The sequence below is a fragment of the Staurois parvus genome, unplaced genomic scaffold (genome assembly GCF_062004578.1).
Source record: "Staurois parvus isolate SC_StPar_1 unplaced genomic scaffold, SC_StPar_1.0 ptg000071l, whole genome shotgun sequence".
Lineage (NCBI taxonomy): Eukaryota > Metazoa > Chordata > Amphibia > Anura > Ranidae > Staurois > Staurois parvus.
In genome coordinates this window covers 1,687,173-1,707,732 of record NW_028317867.1, presented here as the reverse complement: position 1 = coordinate 1,707,732, position 20,560 = coordinate 1,687,173, and the positions used below count along the sequence as shown (strand labels likewise).

Genomic DNA, 20,560 nt, shown 5'->3' with positions numbered 1-20,560 from the left:
TTCCTCCATGAACTGACTCAGGAAAAATATCACATTGGGTCTCATTGGCTTAGCTGTGTGTTTGAAGATCAGCAGACATTTCAACATCTGCTCTTCTTAGTGAGACATCTGTCTGTCTGTGGGTTACTTTAGATGTGCAGTGTTGGATGTCTGGGGAAGGTATTTAAACCTTGTTACAGAACTTACCAGTGTTAAAAGAAAAGTAAAAGGCCCAAATGCATTACTGTTTATGCAGTCCTGCTGCATTATTACAGTAATAAACATTGAGGGTTCAATTGGGTTTTAACATTTATGATTTACCACGGCTTACTAATCATTAGTTAATCCAGGAAGAGTGTGTTAAATGTTTTGGGTCACCTGACGTGGGTGGTCGAGCAATATATACACCCCCAGGGGTTCTGCTGCTTGCTGTATTCTCTGAAAAGCTTTATTGAAGGCCAAGATCCACAGAAAGCACACAAAGGCCATGCTGCAAGTAAATCTAGAAAGTATTTAATTTATTCTTATCTAAAGCTACAGACACAATTACAGTACAATCCTTATATATTGCATGAAAAAATGATTAAAATATTTAAGTTGTGTCACACAAGGACATATATTCAGATTTCTGTCCTAGAAAAACACAAGGTATCTTATTATTTTGAAGAAAAACAATATAGCAGACATCGAAGTCTCTGGAAATACTAAAAACAAAGCAATAAGGAATCTTCCAGCTATCACAATATAGTGTTATTACTTTATACATGGATGTTAGCGCAATAATGCAACGGAGGTCTGGTTATAAGTGTATAAAAAGGAGAAAAATCCATATTCTATAACCCATGACATGGTTACACATTTACACAAGTACTGAAAGGTCCTATACACAAAAGATGGTACCTGTAGGCTATTAGTGCCAAGTGCTTTTCTGATAGAAAAGAGGGTCCTATTTATCTTATATTCTATGCTTGGCAGATATTAATGCTGCAGCACAAGTGCTGGCTAATAGCTCCCAATGGGAATTCAAAGTTAGACTTTTTATAACCACAACACGTGGTATCAAAGAGTTATTGGGAAGAATCTGGAGGCAGAAGACATGATGGTTGTTACAATACCAAGTGCTGGTATCCTGCAAAAGCAGGTGTAGCTGGATCAGTGCAGCTGCACAGAGGAAACAGGATTCAAACTAAGTGCAAACCAGATTTATTAGGAACATAGCTTGTGGCAAAAAACCCACAATAGCTGAAACAAATACCAACAATAGTGAAACACATGTGATGAGTAAAACCTAGTGAGAAACTAACTATTCTAAATTATATACAAAGCAGAGGGAGAGATCAGGTAAGACTGGGTCAAGTGGGAGAGGGCATGGGGCACTGGGTAAGAAGTCAGGAATGGTGGCATAGCAAGGATCTGGTAGAAGTGGAATTTGTGGAGGCAACAGGATCAGGGTTACAGGTTCAAGTAGTGGGAATATGTACAAGGTAGTTGGGTTAGGGTGACAGGTATGAGGCAGCAATGGTCAGAGTAACAGATACAAGGCACAGGTAAAGGATCAGGATCACTGGATTCAAGGCAGCAATCAGGCAGTTTGGACACATATGAAAAATTATAAGGCATTGTGAAAACTTGGAGAGGGAGCTAAATACCCTTCCAGCAGCCAGCAGATCTTCTGTCTGCTGGGGGACGCTGGGACTACACCCTTCAGGTTTGGGAACCATACAGGTGATCCAAATCCTAACGATGGCCCACTAGATTTATTGAACAGGATACAGTATCATTATTTTTATTACTAATTTTTTTGCTATATTTTATTTATAAAGCACAAGACTCAAATCTGAGAAAAAATTATTTATATGGACTATATTGAAGTTCACTGAAATAGTGTCTACATGTATTAAAGGTGCAAGAAATTGTATATTTTAAATGTCTTGCTTGTGTTATGCTTGTGATTCAGCATCAATTCCAGTAGAAAATCCCCAGCCCCAGAAATAGGTTGCAAATTCAGACCGCTGTGCTGTGTGTGACATCAGAGGTCTATCTGCAGCTGGTCCAGCACTTGCATTCCTTACTATAAAAACCCTGAAAGCAGCAACATTCATGCTTCCTGCCCAGGAAAACACAACGAAGCAGAGGCAAAGACATAACAATGTCAGACTGGTTTCTCACAAAAGCACTGTGGTCTCTATCCGCAGCCTATTGCCAGGGCACAGGACATTGTAGTGGCACTGGAACTAAATTATAAACAAAACACAGGAAAGACATTTCAAATATCTTCCACCTTCAGTTTATCTAGATACAGCAGTCCTATATAATCATTGAGCAATTTATTAGGAACACTATACTAATACTGGGTAGGGCCTTATTTTCATCTCAAAACAATTTTGTTGCATGGATTCCACAAACATTCTTTTGTGATTATAGTCGATGTAATGGTCAAAAATACCTGAGATAACATAGTTTCCCCACTCCCAATAGGCCTCCTGTTATGGCTCCCTCACAGGGAGCGTCGGTCCATTTTGAGCCCCTCTTTGTCACATTCTCTACATCTCTGGGACACAGCGTGCAAACTATATCCTTTGAAATCACCTCACACTCTGGTGGCCCCTCTTTTTAATAATCCTTATTTCCCCCAGGGCAGAATCTCCATCAGTTTGCCTGGTGGGTCCATAAGGGACGCTATAGGATAGTGCATTTTATAGATCACAGAGGGATCAGACAGTCTTTCTACTTTTTACAAATGTTTCGGATGCCCGCCACACTTCCACTTGTGTTAAATTATTATTATTAGTATACAGGATTTATATAGCGCCAACAGTTTTCTCAGCGCTTTACAATATACGGGAGACAATACAGCAACAATACAGTTCAATACAAGAGGGAAAGGAGGGCCCTGTTCCTTGGAGCTTACAATCTAGGAGGGAGGGGCTAGTGGTACAAAAGGTAGTAACTGTGGGGGATGGACTGGTTGGAGGAGTAGAAGATTCCATTATTAGTTAAGGGCAGGATAGGCTTCCTTGAAGAGATAGGTTTTCAGAGATCGCCTAAAAGTGAGTAGAGTAGGTGATAGTCTAATAAATTGGGGTAGAGAGTTCCAGAGGATGGGGGAAGCTCTGGAAAAGTCCTGGAGACAAGCATGGGAAGAGGAGACAAGGGAGCTAGAGAGCAGGAGGTCTTGCGAGGAGCAGAGAGTACGGTTAGGGTGATATTTAGAGACAAGATCGTTGATGTAATTTGGGGCAGAATTATAAATGGCTTTATAGGTTATTGTTAATGTTTTAAATTTTATCCGTTGGGCAACGGGAAGCCAGTAGAGGGATTGGCAGAGAGGGGTGGCAGATACAGAATGGTTAGTAATGTGGATAAGTCTGGCAGCTGAAGAGGGGATAGCCTACGATGAGGTAGGCCAATGAGAAGGGAGTTGCAATAGTCAAGGTGAGATATAACAAGGGAGTGAATAAGTTGCTTAGTGGTTTCCGAGGTTAGGAACGGTCGTATCTTGGAGATGTTTTGGAGGTGAAGTCTACAAGATTTGGACAATGATTGGATTTGGGGGTGAAAGGACAGATGGGAGTCTAGGATTACATCTAATACCCTGGCATGAGGGGAGGGACTGATGATTGTGTTTTTGATCTTGATGGAGAAGTCAAGGGAGCTCAGTTTTGGAAATATTGAGTTTGAGGAAGTGGAGTGACATCCATGCTGATATGTCGCTTAGTAGGTTAGTAATGCGAGAGGAGACTGAAGGGGTGAGGTGAAGGGTAAAAAGATAGATTTGTGTGTCATCAGCATAGAGATGGTACTTAAAGCCATGGGAGTTTATCAAGTGACCAAGGGAGGAGGTGTAGATAGAGAAGAGAAAGGGTCCAAGGACAGAACATTGAGGGACCCCTACAGAAAGAGGGAGTAAAGAGGAGGAAGCAGCGTTATAGGTAACACTGAAGGAGCGCTGCGATAGGTAGGTGGAGAACCAGGAGAGAGCAGAGTCTCCGAGGCCAAGAGAGAGGAGTTTTTTCAGGAGGAGGGGATGGTCATCCGTATCAAAAGCCGCAGAGAGGTCAAGTAGTAAGAGTACAGAGTAGTGGCCATTGGTTTTAGCTGTTAGTAGATCATTAGTGAGTTTTAGTAGGGCAGTTTCAGTGGAGTGTAGTGAGCAAAAGCCAGACTGTAAAGGGTCAAGAAGGTTGTTGTCAATGAGGTGGGAGCTCAGGCGATTGTAGACTAAGCGTTCTAAGAGTTTAGAGGTAAATGGCAGCAGGGAGATGGGTCTTAAGTTGTTCAGGTTGGTGGGGTCCAGGGAGGGCTTTTTGAGTATGGGAGTGATGTGTGCATGCTATAGAGGGGAGGGGAAGGCACCAGTAGAGAGGGAAAGATTGAAGATGTGAGTGAGGGAGCATAGGATGGAAGAAGAGGGTTACCGTAGTAGTTGTGAGGGGACAGGATCCAGGGGGCAGGTAGTGAAACGGGCTTCTGAGACCTCTTCGGTAGTAGCAAGGTCAAAAGAGGAAAGTGTTGAGGGAGGTTTAGTATAAGGTATGCTAAGTGGGATGGATGTGTGTGCAGTGGCGATGCCCCTAAGAATTGCATCAATCTTGTTTTTGAAATGATTTGCAGTGAGTGAGGTACTGGGTGGAGGTGGAGAAAGTAGAGAGTTAAAAGAAGAGAAGAAACGACGAGGACTGGATGCCAAGGTATTAATAAGAGTGACAAAGTAGGCTTGTTTGGCAGCATGAAGGGAAGAATTGTATGTTAAGAAAGCAGATTTACATCAAGTGAATGCTTTCTGGGATTTGGTTTTACGCCACAATCGCTCCAGAGCACGACTATGTCGTTTAAGATTTCTGGTGTCGTCAGTCTGCCAAGGTTGTAACGGTCGGGGCCTGATGCTTCTTGTTGTTAGAGGAGCAAGTGAGTCTAATGCAGATGAAAGCAAATTGTTGTAGACAGCAGTGGCCAGGTCAGGGCAGGACAGGGGCGAGATTCTGTCATAGAGTTGGTCAGGTGCAGAGTGGAAAGGAGCAGGGTTCAAGTTGTGAAGGTTTCTGCGGTTAATTGTTTGCTGCTTGGAGGGATAGGTGTTTGAAGGCGAGGACACTGTGAAGGTGATAAGATTGTGATAAGAGAGAGGAGAGGGGGTGTTTGTGAGGTTGTAGGGAAGGCAGAGATGGGAGAAACCAAGGTCTAATGTATTCCCATCAGAGTGAGTGGAGGACTGTATACACTGCTAATGCAAAAGATGAGATTAGGTTGAGGAGTTGGGATGTAGCCGGGTTGTTGACATTAATAGGTATGTTAAAATCTCTGAGAATGATAGTGGGTAGTTCAGAGGAGAGAAAGTAGGGTAGCCAGGTGGCAAAATCATCAAAAAAGCGGGACACCAGTGCCTCCCATAAATCACTAATTTCTTACAAACACTACATAGGGACCAGGTGGATACTGTATGTCCACTAGGACTTTATTTGAAAAATCAAACAGCATGGGAGTCGAACCTGGGTGAAGCTATAGAGAATTGGATATATTGGTTGACCACAGTGCACAGGAGAATAAGGAGATTACCTCCCTAGTAGAACCAAATTACAAGGTGTTGTCCCATTGGTACCTTATTCCGACAATGTTGGAAAATATCTACCCTGCCACCTTGCCCCTGTGCTTTCAAGGATGCAGGCAATAGGGCAATTTGTTTCATGTCTGGTGGTCTTGTCTGAAGGTTCAGTGATTCTGGATCAGAATACTCAATCTTACCTATTCAGTGACAGGGATGAACATACCCAAAAATGCCAAAACAGTGTTGTTCACCAATCTGTCGGATGAGATCCCCAGACATCTCTGAACCCTCATCTTCTTCATTTTTCCAGCAGCTAAAATTACCATAGTGCGAACGTGGAAATCACCCATGGTTAATGTTGCATTGGTCAAACACAAAATTTCTTGGATTATGATCAATGAAAAATTGACCAATATCCTTATGGATAAACAAGTCAGGTTTGAAAAAGTGTAGAATCCCTGGATTAAATACCTTCAAGCTCCTTAGTAACCAGGAGTTAGATGCCTGGGTCGAGGGGACCCATCTCCATCTTTTTCTCTGTTTTTCCCCTCTTCTTTGCTCTTTTCTCATTTTCTTTATGACCTTGATAATTTTTATATGAATCCCATTGTGGAGGCCAATGTGGGGGCCATAGAGCCTTTCCCGACCTCACATATATTTAGGCTTTCAGTATAGCAGGGGCAATACTTGAATTGCAGTTTAATAACACACATCTGTGGAGTCATGACTTTATTCTATTGTAACTGGGTAATTACAATTGTTGAGCTCTGCACCCTTGGTATGCTACTGTTCAGTTTGGCAGAGCCTGCCTGTCTGGATTGGTTCTTTTATTGTCTATATGTAACTTGACTGAGACGTGCTGGCCCCTGACCATGCTTGAGGGCACATCCATCTTTTGACATCTATTTGATAAAGTTTGTACCTTTTTATATTTTGCAAAATTTCTTGAATGAAAATTTAATGAAAGGGAAATGTTAAACTAGTTTGATTGTAAATAGAGATGAGCGAATCGAACCTGGCGAAGTGGAATTCGTTTCGAATATCAGGAAAAATTCGATTCGCATCGAATCCGAATTTTAGCAAACTTCGGGTGCACGAATCAAATTTTTCCCGATCAGCCGGCAAAAGTGTCCCTGCAGAGAGCTCCACTATTTCTGACAGTTCTGACAGTTCATTTACAGCAGTTGAAACATTGTATCTATTTGTTTCCATTTAGGATACAGATGTTTTTATTTGGAATTAAATAGATACAATGTTTCAACCGCTGTAAATGTGAAGGAACTGTCAGAGAACTGTCAGAAATAGCGGAGCTCTCTGCAGATACACTTTTTGCTGTACTTTAATTCTTCTTCTTTTCATTCTTCTTCTTCTTTTCATTCTTCTTCTTCTTCTTTTCATTCTTCTTCTTCTTCTTTTCATTCTTCTTCTTCTTCTTTTCATTCTTCTTTTCATTCTTCTTCTTCTTCTTTTCATTCTTCTTCTTCTTCTTTTCATTCTTCTTTTCATTCTTCTTCTTCTTCTTTTCATTCTTCTTCTTCTTCTTTTCATTCTTCTTCTTCTTTTCATTCTTCTTTTCGTTCTTCTTCTTCTTCTTTTCATTCTTCTTCTTCTTCTTTTCATTCTTCTTTTCATTCTTCTTCTTCTTTTCATTCTACTTCTTCTTCTTTTCATTCTTCTTCTTCTTCTTTTCATTCTTCTTTTCATTCTTCTTCTTCTTTTCATTCTTCTTTTCATTCTTCTTCTTCTTCTTTTCATTCTTCTTTTCATTCTTCTTTTCATTCTTCTTTTCATTCTTCTTTTCATTCTTCTTCTCATTCTTCTTTTCATTCTTCTTCTTCTTCTTTTCATTCTTCTTCTTCTTCTTTTCATTCTTCTTCTTCTTCTTCTTCGTCGTGCCCCGTGACTGCCCAAATGAGTGAAGTGTGCGGTGATTCTAAGATCGACGGCACTCATCTGCATGTCATACTGACTGACAGTATTATTTCTCTTCCCCAGCAGACTCCAAGGGCATTTAAATTAAAGGTACAGTGTTCTGCACTAATATAAAGGCTCTCTGAAGCCTAGAAACCCGTTTAATAAGTTAAATTCGCGGCGAATAAATTTGCATCGAATCGAATTTCTCCCGCAAATTCGGCGAATCAGCCGAATCGAATTTTTGAATAAATCGCTCATCTCTAATTGTAAATATGATGTTGTAGAATTAATATTAAAAATTGATGCCAGATATTTTTTCTATATTGACTTAGCTACATGTAATTATGAGAAAAATCCTTCTGACTTAACTTTACCCTATATTTATGTCTCCCAGTTCTGCCGAATCTGTCACATCTTATTCCTGATGGAGAGATAACCTGCATTAAAATCAATCGCTCTGATCCCAATGAATGTCTTGGAATTAGGATTGTGGGTGGAAATGAAACCCCTCTGACTCAAATCATCATACAACATATCTATCAGGATGGTGTCATTGCTCGTGATGGGAGGCTCCTTCCTGGAGACATGATCTTAAAGGTGAGTTTCCTTTTGTACCTTATTTATAGACAAAACAGTGCTTCAAATTCAATGTTTTGAGACTTCTTTAATACTTCCTTTAGCCTGTGTTAAACAGAAAAATCCAAAATCAACTCAACATAGTTCTGCTATGATTAGCTCCCCTCCCCCTTCAAAAACTGCTAAACACAATATTTTTTAGATGACCAATACCCCCACATTTGTCTGAATGAAGAAAGGGAATGTCATTCACACCTATGCAAAGTGGATGCAACTTTTATCAGCTCCTCAAGAGAGAAGGAGAACCTGTAGCTAAAACTATTTGTGCCTCTGGACTGTTTTATTAGATAGTTTCGTATATTTTGTCTTATATTTGTTTGGCTGGGTTATGAAAAAGACAAAATCCTTACTTCTCTTATAAACAGTAAAATAATTTACACTCTAAAACAATAAAAATAGGAGCAGTCACCAAAAGCCATTGTTGTATGCCAGTCCCGCACCTTAGCCTTATTTTAACTTTTTGAAGACCATCACATTATTATTGCTTTTAATATAAAATGTCCCAGGTTACCACAGAAATCAGCCTTATTATTTTCTTCCACGTCTGGAGAGCATGTTTCTTTTGTGGAAGAAGCCAGGTAAATACTGTAACATCATTTTTATTCTGTATTTACAATAATGCAAATAAAGTAATAGTATAATTCACTGCTAGTACGTACATTTACAGTTTTCTGCTTGCATAAATATACCTACGGTTACATAAAAATTGTCAAAATCCATTGATGCCTCATAACACTAACCTCCAGTTGACTCAAGTCAGTTTTGCTCTTTTCTTGAATCAGTCATTCCTCATTTTGTGCCTATTTTAATGGGAAAAAAAATAAAAGGGTTATCTGCTAATTTCATACTATTTACTAAAATCAACATAGATGCTTTTACTATGCACTAATTTGTATCTATTGAAGGCAGAACTGATATCTGAGTTTTATCTGGTTGCAGGTAAGTTCAAGGACATGCTGGCTTCTTGGTTACCCTAGTCTTGAGATATCTATACTTGAATACCTGGTTTTACCCAACTCCATTACAATGCCATAATATGTAATCCATAATAAATAAAAATGAAAAATATTGTGGAATCCAGCAGCCATTTTGGTCTTGTAGAAGCAGGTTTAGACATAAACTGCTGTGGAATAGTCTTTCTATTGCAGTGTCCAAGAGATAAAAAGGTGAAGGGTGATCTGAATATCCAATTTCACCCAACTCCATTACAGAAATGGTGATATGCTGTCCTGGTGGATTCTCTGAAATGTAAAATATTGGAGAATACAGCTGCAAGAGAGTAACCCCATTGTTATGGCCTTGTAAGAGAAGGTGAGACATAACTACTGTATGGAAGTCTTCTTCCCAGTGGGGATGGTGGGTTGTGTGAGCAATGTCTGACAGCAACAATTTACTAAGTACCATCCACTGATGTCCAGTAACATTTATTGTTAAATACTACTTTATATAGCTGTGACTCTCACTCTCAAACCTCCCGTATTGTTTCTTCTTCTCAAGCCCCCTGCGTTGTTTAACTTGTGGAAGTACTATCATGCCTTTGTGTATACATCTGGCCATTTAAACTTTCTGGGGATAAGAAGGAATACAAGTTTGTATAAAGACAGTGTGTGCTATGCACATAGAATCAATACAAATGCTAGCTTTATTTATGCTGGTTCTAGCTCCAGGCACTCAACCCAGCAAGATGCCTTTCTCAACATCTCTCTCTGATCTCAAGATCTGTTGATGCCTTTAATGTTTCTTCAATCACGTATGCTGAGGACAAGGCTTAGGTATCATGCAGCTGCACAGCTGCTGGTTGACTACATACCCCAGCATTCCTTGACATCTCTTTATTATCATCACAGAACAGAAATAGGAATATATGTTTTTTTTTATTTTTGTACAATAAAACCACAATGACAATCTTTGAATTGGAGAACTCCTTTTCTGAACTTTTCTGAATAAAGTCATTTTAGGTAAATATCTATTTATAATTTATCGATGACAGGTATAAATATAGTGGTAACAGTCCCTGCCCTCAAGGAGCTTAAAATCTATAGTCCCTATTTAACATGCACACACATACACTCACATAGTAGAACTTATTAGGACAGGAGTCGATAAATCTACCGGCATGACTTTTGGAGTGTGGGAGGAAACCGGAGTACCCAGAGGAAACTTAGGCAAGCACAGGGAGAACATGCATACTTCTTGCAGATAAATATCGTATGTATTTATCTAAAATAATTCCAAAGCAAAATGTTCATATTAATATAAAACACCAATAAATATATTTAGCTGTTCTTTTTACTTTCTATGTGAACAGCTATTATAGTGTATATTACAGCTTACACTGGATCAGAAAAGAAGAAGCTCCCATTAACATTATATCACAAAATGGCTTGTGTAGCAATTGCATGTGTTTTTTTTTTTTTATTGCTAGATTTTTTCATTGATAGGAGAGTTATCCCTTAAGTAGGCTGGCATCACATGAATACTTGAATTAACTACTTTACTGAAAATTCTTAAACTGTATATAAATAAAAACTTTTTCAGTTTTGGGTAGAAAAGGGGAAAGGTTTGTTTGTTTGTTTTTTTACGCCCATGTCCTGCTGGGAAGATTTCTTATTACCTCCTATTCTGCAGATGCAACAGGAAATCTCCCCAATCTTAGAGAGTTGTTTTAAGAACAGGTGCCCCCACTGGAAGATTCCCACTCACCTCTTACTCTGGTACACTATAAGTGCAAAAACAATTACCTATCAAAGTGATTATTATCCCCTGCTGTCTCTGAAATCTCCTTCCCCTATGTTATGGAGATGAACAGTTGGGGAGATGTTCTGTAGCCCGAATAGATTTCCTGTTGTAGGGTGACAGCATTGTTCCTCCATAGATAGAGTACAGGAAGTGAAAGTTTTCACTCCTGAACAGGAAATGTGTTACTGGCAGGATCATCAGATGAAAATATAGCCTGGAATCCAGCTGTCCATAGCTCTGACATACAGGGGGGGGGAGGTGCTTAGCTGAGAAAACCCCTCCTCCAGATGAAAATGAAAAAAAAATGCCCATAAAGACTCCTGGGATGTATGACATCATTTTGGCCTAGGCTAGAAAACAGGAAGCAACTAAAAAAATGTAAAAGAAAGGCTTAAACAGGTAAATACAATATACTTTCCTATCTATTTTCTATCTATTTTCTAATGCTAGCAGCATAAGAATTAAAAATAGTTAATGATGATTGAGAGTGTAACGTTCTGCTAGAATAAGGCTTAAAATACCTCATCATAAAAGTGAAACTTAAGTCCTTTATTGGGAAATCTCTCTAAGTACTATTGGTGCCCCTGTTTAATTTACTTACACTCTGTATTGCTTAATTGATACGTTCATACATATGATACCACTAATGTAAGGAGTCCACATTTTATACACACATTCTAAACAAAAAACCTAGCATGTAGCCTTTGCCAAAAGACATTTAAATTACCAAAGAAGAAAATAGAGTTCATCTGGGTCTCCTGAAATATGTAATATTTGATCATATTTCATCATGTTTTCCATGGGATTTTCAGCCATAAAAACCTTCTTCTAATCATTCTAATATGCAAGGCATGAGTGGCTTTGTATCTTTACCCAAATAGCTGACTGCTCAGATTTTCTGTGATACAGTCATCTGAGAAATGAGAAGGACTTAGCTCATTTTAAAGTTAAATATATGTGGAAAGAATGACGGCATGGGGCAGGTGAGTGAAAAATTGATGTGATGTTTAACTGTTTAATGTCGAGAAGAGGGAACATCACTATACATAGATTGTAAGAGACATTATCCACGTCAATATAATAAAAAAAAAATGTAACTTATGTAAAAATAAAGTTATGAATTTATACTATAAAAAAGTGGAATTTAATATTTATAAAAGACAAAGAAACAAACAAAGCACCAAAAAAAAAGCCCAGTCCAATATTAAATAGAACAATTGTGTTAGCCTAGTGCAGCAAAATGTAAGGAAAACGGAACTGGAGATTGCAATGTGGATATTCACTATGCTGAAAGTGAATCTGTGTTTAGTCTATGTAGGGCAAATCAATAGAATCACGTTTTTGTGGACCTTCCCAGACTTTAATGTATACCTTTAACAATACAAAATGTATACTTTAAAGCTAAAGTGTTTTTTCTTTTTTTTGGGGGGGGGGGGTACAACACCAAACACATTAGGTATACTGTATATAATGAAGCATTTCCCATTAACTGCATACAGCTGCATACCTTCTGCCTCCTTCACATTGGTTTAATATTGTCCTGAGCAACTGTCTTCCAGTGCTATAAAAGGTTAACAGCAGCCACTGCTACTGAGAAAAGTTGCACCAATTGCCCGCCATTTTCATTCACAAAACTCATATTACTGTTCTCACACCATGCATTGCATTCTGTGAATGGAGGAGGAGCATTTGAATGACCGGATCTTCACCGGCCATTCACAGAAAATGATGCACGTTGGGAGAATAGTAATATCAGTTTTGTGAATGGCAGAGAGGGCAGAAAGGTGAGGGCAAGTGACACAACTTTTCTCAGTAGCAGCAACTGCTGTTAACTCTCATAAAGTCAGAATATAGACACTCAGGGTAGTATGTGGCAGCTATGAAGGGGACACTGCAGGGGAAAATGTTTACCAGAAGCAGCCACCTACAGGTAATGACATACACACCGTTACACTTAACTAATATGTTTGTTGCTGCAAGCTGAAACCAAAAAAAATAATGTTCAGCTTTAACGCTGTCAAATATTTAGTATTGTATATATTGTCAGTGATAAATAAATACCAGTCATAAATAAATCGGTATGAGCTCCTCTCAGCCACCAGCAAAGCCCTGTGTAAGTTTAATTTGGTGAAGCAGTAGCATACACACAGGGCTAGAAATGCACCTCTGATAGTGCTGATTAGCTAGTATTTTCAGAAAGAAATCATTAATGACAACTTTTGTACTCCTCTATCTTTTAAAGCAGGGGTCTCCAAACTTTCTAAACATAGGGCCAGTTTACTGTCCATCAGAATTTCGGGGGGCCAAACTGTTGCCATTGGGAGTAGAAATTGTCCCAGCATCAGTGGGGGTAAACAATGCATCTTTGTTATTAGGGGGAGGAATAGCGCCTCTTCATTTGTGTAAGTGGGAGGAATAGTGCCAAATTGTTGGTGTCAGTGGGAGGAATAGTGCCCCATCATTGGTGTCAGTTTAAGGAATAGTGTCCTATTGTTGGTGTAATTGGGGGGAAATAGTGCCCCATCATTGGTGTCGGTGGCAGGAATAGTGCCCAATCATTTGTGTCGGTGGGAGGAATAGTATCCTATTGTTGGTGACAGTGGAGGGAAATAGTGCCTCATCAATGGTGTCAGTGGGAGGAATAGTGCCCTATCGTTGGTGTCAGTGGGAGAATTAGTGCCTCACTGTTGACGTTAGTAGCAGTAATTATGCCCCATTGTTGGTGGGAGGAAAGAAATAGTATCTTGTATCAGTGGGAGGAAAAGTGCCCCGAGGGCCAGATAAAGGCAAGCAAAAGGACCACATCTGGGCTATGTGCTGCAGTTTGGAGACCAAAAAGGATGTTTTAATGATCGGTTCAGCCAAAACTTGATTTGGGCCATGGGCAGATGCTGGTAGGGTAGGTCACCAATCAGCTCCTCCTCAGTCATGCATTATATTTGTAGGTTTAGTATACACACTTTGTATGGCTCATTTTGTATGGCTCAAATTGCATCGCATTCGCACCATAGAGGTGCAGGACCCTTTTTTTTTTTTTACCCGCACCTGAATCGTTCTCACCCATGCAATGCAATTTCTGGCAATCACACTGTATTTTGCAATCTGTTTCGGGGTGTCATTAATTTAACATTGATGCCCGCACCAGATCTCGAATGCCATACGATTGCCATGCGGTGTGGGAAATGCACAGGATTTGCATTGTTTCCCACACCATATCAATGTGAGCCAGGTCTTAAGGTGATTTTTTGAAGTAAGTTTATATTGGATTGTCAAAAATAACTTGTTCCTATTGCTGTTGCAATCCTGATATTCTAAAATGAAAGTGTATGCTGTGATTGATCTCCTTTACCTTTTTTAAGTTGTATTTAGGTGACTGGTCTGCATAATTCTGCGCTGCAATCATTCTTAGCCATTTTTGTTTTCCTTTACAGCATATAAATCTTTTGATATTCCATGCATTAACTTATTATTATTCTCCACTAAAAAGCTCCTTCCTAAATCTATTTGCACTTTAGCTCGGAATTAGGCCAGCACTCAGTAACTGCTCTGTTATGAAGGTTTTTACTAACTCAAAATAATATGCTATAATAATTCTTCTTCCAATCTTGTGTTTTGTAGGTCAATGGCATCGACATCAGCAATGTACCTCACACTTATGCACTTTCCGTCCTCAGACAGCCCTGTCAGGTGTTGAAGCTTACAGTTCTCAGGGAGCAGAGATACAAATGTAGGAGTAATGGCATCAGTACAGAGTCACAAACCCCCCGGGATGACAGCATCCATGTTGTCCTAAGTAAAAGCAGTCAAGACGTGCAGCTTGGGATAAAGTTGGTCCGTAAACGGGATGAGCCAGGAATATTTATTTTTAACTTGCTGGAAGGAGGTGTTGCTGCTCGAGACGGTTACCTGCAGGAAAATGATCGAGTTTTAGCCATCAATGGTCATGATGTGCGCAATGGGACACCAGAGATTGCAGCTCAACTAATACAGGTTAGTAAGACTCCAATTATCTGATAGCAACTTATCAAACTGGTTTCTGAAAGTGAATTAGATTTTAAAAAATGGCTTGCTAAGAAATCTTACAATGTAAGGTAGAAGGTTCCCTATTTAGGTATATTTTTAAAGATATATGTTGTAGCGATCTTACAAATAAGGACACCAATGAAGCATACACCAAAATACTTATTAATTCTGGACTACACAGGTAAATGTTTATCAGGACTCCAGGACTTTTAACAGGATATTGTTAGGTAGTATTTAAAATAAATTACCTCTGTCAGCATAGGGATCCAACTGCATGCCTGTAAAACAAGAGTGAGTATGCTTACCCTACCGGTGGCCAATGTGCTCAAATGCTGGTGTGTGGACTACATGCTCCTCCATAGCATTGTAGTTTCACCCAGCTGCTAATACATCACTACAGGACATACGTGTTGGTTGGGGGGAACCATAGTGCTCTGCAGGATAAACAGGTATATGATCCACTCAAAGGATCGAATACTTGCAATAGCCAGAGAACAGCACTTTGCAACACATTGGCTGCCAGAATGGTAAGAATATATACTCTTCTTTTACAAGCCCCCACCGGTTGTAATTTGCAAATCTGGGTGATAGTTAGACATTTTATATAGTATGAAAGATCAAAATATATAACTGACTTTCAGATGAAAAGTTAATTTGCCAAGGATTTTTTTTTATTTATTTACACATTTTCCAGACTGCAAGTACAGGTGAAAAACCAGATTCCACATTAACAGTTTGTTATTTTATATTCATAGTTTATGGGTTAAGGTTGACACCAAAAGAAAAAAACAAGATCTTATGATGGTCAGTTTGTTTAGAAGTGACTGAATGTCACCTATTAAGCACCGATACCTTAATACAGTATATACTGTAAATATATAGCTACCCAGACTAGGCCTAATTTTTTAATTAGAAAAAAGGAGCCTAGCTAAATGCACAGCATATTCTAATGATTCTAAATGACTTTTGTTCAGTAACTGAACTGGGGCTAGAAAAGAAAACTGTGTATTTGGATGATTTTATCAGCTCTTTCATTTTGAGAATACTGTTAATACTAGAGGTCCTAGTAAATCAAAATGATTCATCCTATGTTTTAGAACCCCCATTCAGGTATAGTTCTACATTTTAGGACCAGAGCTTGCCATATTTGAACTTGCATTGAATATACGTATCAGTTAGGGTGTCCAGAATAGCAACAAAACTGAAACTTTGGACATCCCAGAGCAGTGACACACCTACACCTGGGGTTCTAACTTCGGATCAGCAACACTTGATTAAAGTATATCAATCATATAAGCCTTGTGTATTCTTGGAATGTTCTCTGCTGGCTCTATTTATCAGTATGTAATAACCATGATCATTTTTCTACCCTCCTTAACTTTGGTGTAGCCTTTATGGGGTGTTCTTCAAATTCATCTTTCTACATCATACTAAATTTCCAATTTAATTTTGTTAATGCATTACAGATCTCTAATATTACGCCCTTATTGTCTGCAAAATCTGCATTGAATCATTCTATGTGTAATGTAACATCTGCTCATCTCTTCAGTTATATCTAATAGTCTTTTTTATGTCAGATTTTGACTTTCTAAAATGTTGGCAGGATTACATTTACTTTCATACAGCATGTTGAGCATCTCACAATAATCAGTCTGCTGCTGTGTGTTTTCTTTTGTCTCAAGTTCGTGCTTTTGTCTGAATTACAATTATTCCCAAACTTTACTGCTTGTATGTCATGTTGGTTGGTCGTAAGCTTATAAATTGTGCATAGTGATTAGTGGATCAGTCACATCAACCTCAGACTTTATTGTAGAGGACTAAAAATTACTCTTCAAGAATTAAAATCAAGGGTTCATCAAAATAGTACTAAACCATCTCCATGACTATAGCACCAGGTTCAGTTTTTCCCATGAAAAGATCAGTGTCTCTACTGTATGTAGGAAAATTGATAGGATATCAATGACTCCGTCAACTCCGATTTTCCCAGAGTAAAAGAGCTAGAGAGTTTGGGAGGCCAGAGTGGCAGATAGCTGTTTTTATTATTTTTAATTATTAATGTTTATTATGAAGTCTTAGTGAAAATACTGATCAAATATAGTATGATATGTATTTTGCCATTGTTCTTTATTGTTATACATGTGTTGCTTTTGTGAGTGTTGCAGGGCAGTGATTTAAATAAGAACGTCGAAATAGGCAAACAAAATCACCCGTTAGTACACCCTTCTACACAAAACACTAAACAGTTAATACAAATTTTAAAATCTGTGCCATTTAGGAGAAAAGTCTAATTTAATTTTTATGACCTCACCTCTGTAATTAAAAAAATAACAGCATATGCTCTGGCAAGGAGGAGGCGTAACAGCCAGGGATTACATCATATCCTCTCCTCTCTCTCTGCAGTAAAAGGAAACTACAGCTCCCATTCACCGCAGGAAATTGTAGTGAATGTGGGCGGGTACTCTAGGCCTGTACATGTTTAATGTTTCTGAGAGTCTCAGTCTGGCCACCACTGCAAGTGGGGCTGAATTACATCACTGCTTCCTGGAGAAAGAACTACAGAAGGGTTGTGCCAAGATTAGTGGCTTAGGAATAGGAGGCATAGCAGCCACTGGTCTTACAAACAGGAAACCAAAGAGAATTACCGGTTTGATTTGAAAATGAATAGGCTATTTCATAGCACCTACTGAGTGAATCAGAAAATGGGTGGCATATTCACTGAAGGTAAGAAATCAGCAACATGGACATGTAAAGAAGTTTTTGCCCGGAGTTCTGTTTTAAGTCATTCCAATGGAGTTACAAGATGTAAAAATATTCTGCCAAAAACAGCATTTTGTTTAATGGAATTTATTGGTAATCCAAAGATAATGGATGATCAGTTGAGTTGTTGACATCACAAATTTTTAGAATATAGTTAGTCTCTGCTTATAAAACATGGCTTCACGTAAACAGCTGGGTCTCTTTCTGTGTCTATATATACATTTCCACATTGCAAGGCTAATCTTACTGTTATCCTGGCTTTAGGATCCAGACTACTTATTTAATATAAGACATTTAGAACTTTAACTCTGCCAAGTAGAGGGGAGAAATGAAATCTGGAAAACCATTGGGATCTGGTCTTCTGACACTTACTCAGCTATGCAATTATAAAATTCCTACTCTCATGAAAGCTGTCCAGGCAGCGACATAGAGCAGACCCAGTGGGGCTCTCTTGTAATATCTATCACTGCCATCACAGCCATTCATTCTGCTCACCATTGACTCCAGAAGTCTCTGACAAGTTGCCAAGAAGGCATTTGTAATTTGTAGAGTACAACACCTGAAAGTGATTATGCAGCTTATATGTGGTGCCTCTTTGCAGAGTCACTGAGGTTACCAAAAGGCCAGAGAGACTGTGCAGGCATTGGGGAAGTTTATATAGAAATCATGCTTTGCTTTAGGAGATTTTCCTAAAAGTGGGATTGCAGAAATGTCACCCCTGCAGAGTAGTATTCATATAAATGTATTTTATTGATGTAGTAATATACGGAATGTAATGGAGATTATAGGCTAACAAGGTTTTGCTGTAAATACAATGAGGTTTTGCTTAAGTACAATACAGTTTTATATGCTAAGTAGATGGACAAATCACTTTCTGAACTCCTTATGCCCCTTCATTACTTACTGTAATGCTTTAATATATTGGTTCCTGAAATATGCAAGAGATAGGAAGTCCTTAAAAATAAGACTAAACATTCATACCATTTCAACTGACTTTAAATGTTGGCCAAACAGTTGAATACACAAATAGTGTGTGATCTATTTTACCCACTAAAATGTTTGTAATTTTATTCAACCACTTTTGTAATTCACATACCCATATGACACTATATACATGATGAGGTGCTCCCTTTTGTCTTCACTCTCCTGTACTTTATAAACCACCCCTCCAGCTCCCAGTGGCTGGAATCTCACAATCTATTAGAACCTGACTTGCTTGAATTTAAAGTGTTCGTAAACCTGAAAAAATAATTTTACGGAGTCTTTAATGTATATTAATGTGCTCTTTAATGTCACTATTTTATTTGTGCCTGCCGGGGTTCTCCAATACCTGGTTGATCCTGCCTGTGACCCTCCTCCAGAGAGTAAAATGACCTAGACATGGCAGTTGATTCATGCTAGCATGGTCAGTTCACATTTTGTGTCATCCCATTGTTAGTGTGTCAGGTACATTTTTGTTTCATTGCCTTGGAAACGTGGACTCCTGGAGACAAGCGTCATTTTTTTCAATGACGTAGATGCCCCACTGCGTACATGCCCACTAGCAGGTCCATTAATTGCTTGGGAACATACAGCAATCATGCGACCTGCTCTTTAAAAGCTAGAAAACACATTATAGTTATAAGGTTTTTTTTTTTTGTTTTTTTTGTTTTTTTAAAGAAACATGGATGTGTTATATGATTATATTTATCTACTGAAAAAAGTTTTAACATTAATGAAGTTCGCAATTACTTTATGTTGCCTCAAGTGCAGCACCTGACATGATCAAAGGCCAGCTTCTTATATTTAGCATCTGACAGAGACTGCAGATATGTAGCAAGAGGCAGACAAGCACAACAGACATGCTGAAAGAGGCAGTCAGAGACTGTTGAGATGGTGAACATCCATAGGAGACCATCATAGATTTGGAACATGCTGCAGAAGACAATCAGGCTCTGTGAACACACTGTAGGAGATGGTCAGAGACTGTAGACGTACTGCAGGAGAGGGTCAGGGACTGTGTACAATACTGAAAGAGATGGTCAAAGACTGCAGACATTCTTCTGAAAGAAATGAACAGAGACTGTGGAGGTGCTGTAGGAAATGGTCAGGGACTGGGGATATGTAAAGCAGATGGATAGAGACTACGAACGTGCTGCAGCAGATGGTTAACATTCTGCAGAAATTGGTCATAGACTGTGCAGGTGCTGCAGTAGATGGCCAAGGACTGTGGATATGCAACAGGAGATGGTTAGGAACTGTACACATGTGCATTGGATGGTCAGAGACTGTGAACATTCTGCAAAAAAAGGTCGAGGGCTGTCACCATGCTGCAGGAGATGTCATAAACTCTGGTCATTCTTGAAGTAGGCAATCAGGGATAAAAAATGGGCTGCAAGGGATGTTTTTAGATCAAACCTTTACAAGAATCAAAGTTTACACAGTTTATTTACTGAATCGATCTTTTTTGCAAAATGTCATAGACATCAGTGTACAGTATCTGTATTTTCTTCCTATGTTCAGGCGCCCTGACTTCTATGTCTGCAGTACAGTTGACCATTATATACCACTTCAGTGGCACTGCTCTGCAGCAGGCATGGTGTCACATTCTTCTTCCTTCCGTGGGTCACCAGATGACATCCCAGCCATGGTACTGTAGCGGGACACAGGATGCAGCTATTATGACCAGTTCTGTAGTAATCAGGAGGTGCAGCAATGGTAGTGAGGATGTTTGAATGATGTGGGACCATGCAGTATACTGGCTGTGGGTTGTGCACCAGTTTACAACAGGAAAGTCCAGTTAAACACCCTAAAACAGGTCTGTGTCAAAAACTATGAGGATATATCATCTGATCAGTAGCTCATTGGCAAGAGCAATCATTCTCACCATAAAGATAAGGACAACTATCCTACCTGAATAGTGCTCAGTGTCATAAGCCAAATACATAAATAAAATACATAAATACCACTCCAGAACTCATGTCCCCT

General features: G+C 39.1%; 1 protein-coding gene across 4 annotated transcripts in view; it reads left to right on the top strand.

The window, feature by feature from the left end:
- Nucleotides 1-20,560, top strand: part of LNX1 (ligand of numb-protein X 1) — a 250,324-nt gene that overhangs the window by 132,298 nt on the left and 97,466 nt on the right. For all 4 annotated transcript variants that reach the window (XM_089669251.1, XM_089669250.1, XM_089669252.1 and 1 more), the window contains 2 exons: nucleotides 7,833-8,035; nucleotides 14,432-14,803. In XM_089669251.1, coding sequence (XP_089525377.1) covers nucleotides 7,833-8,035; nucleotides 14,432-14,803 — 575 coding nt within the window. The remainder of the gene's footprint in view (nucleotides 1-7,832; nucleotides 8,036-14,431; nucleotides 14,804-20,560) is intronic.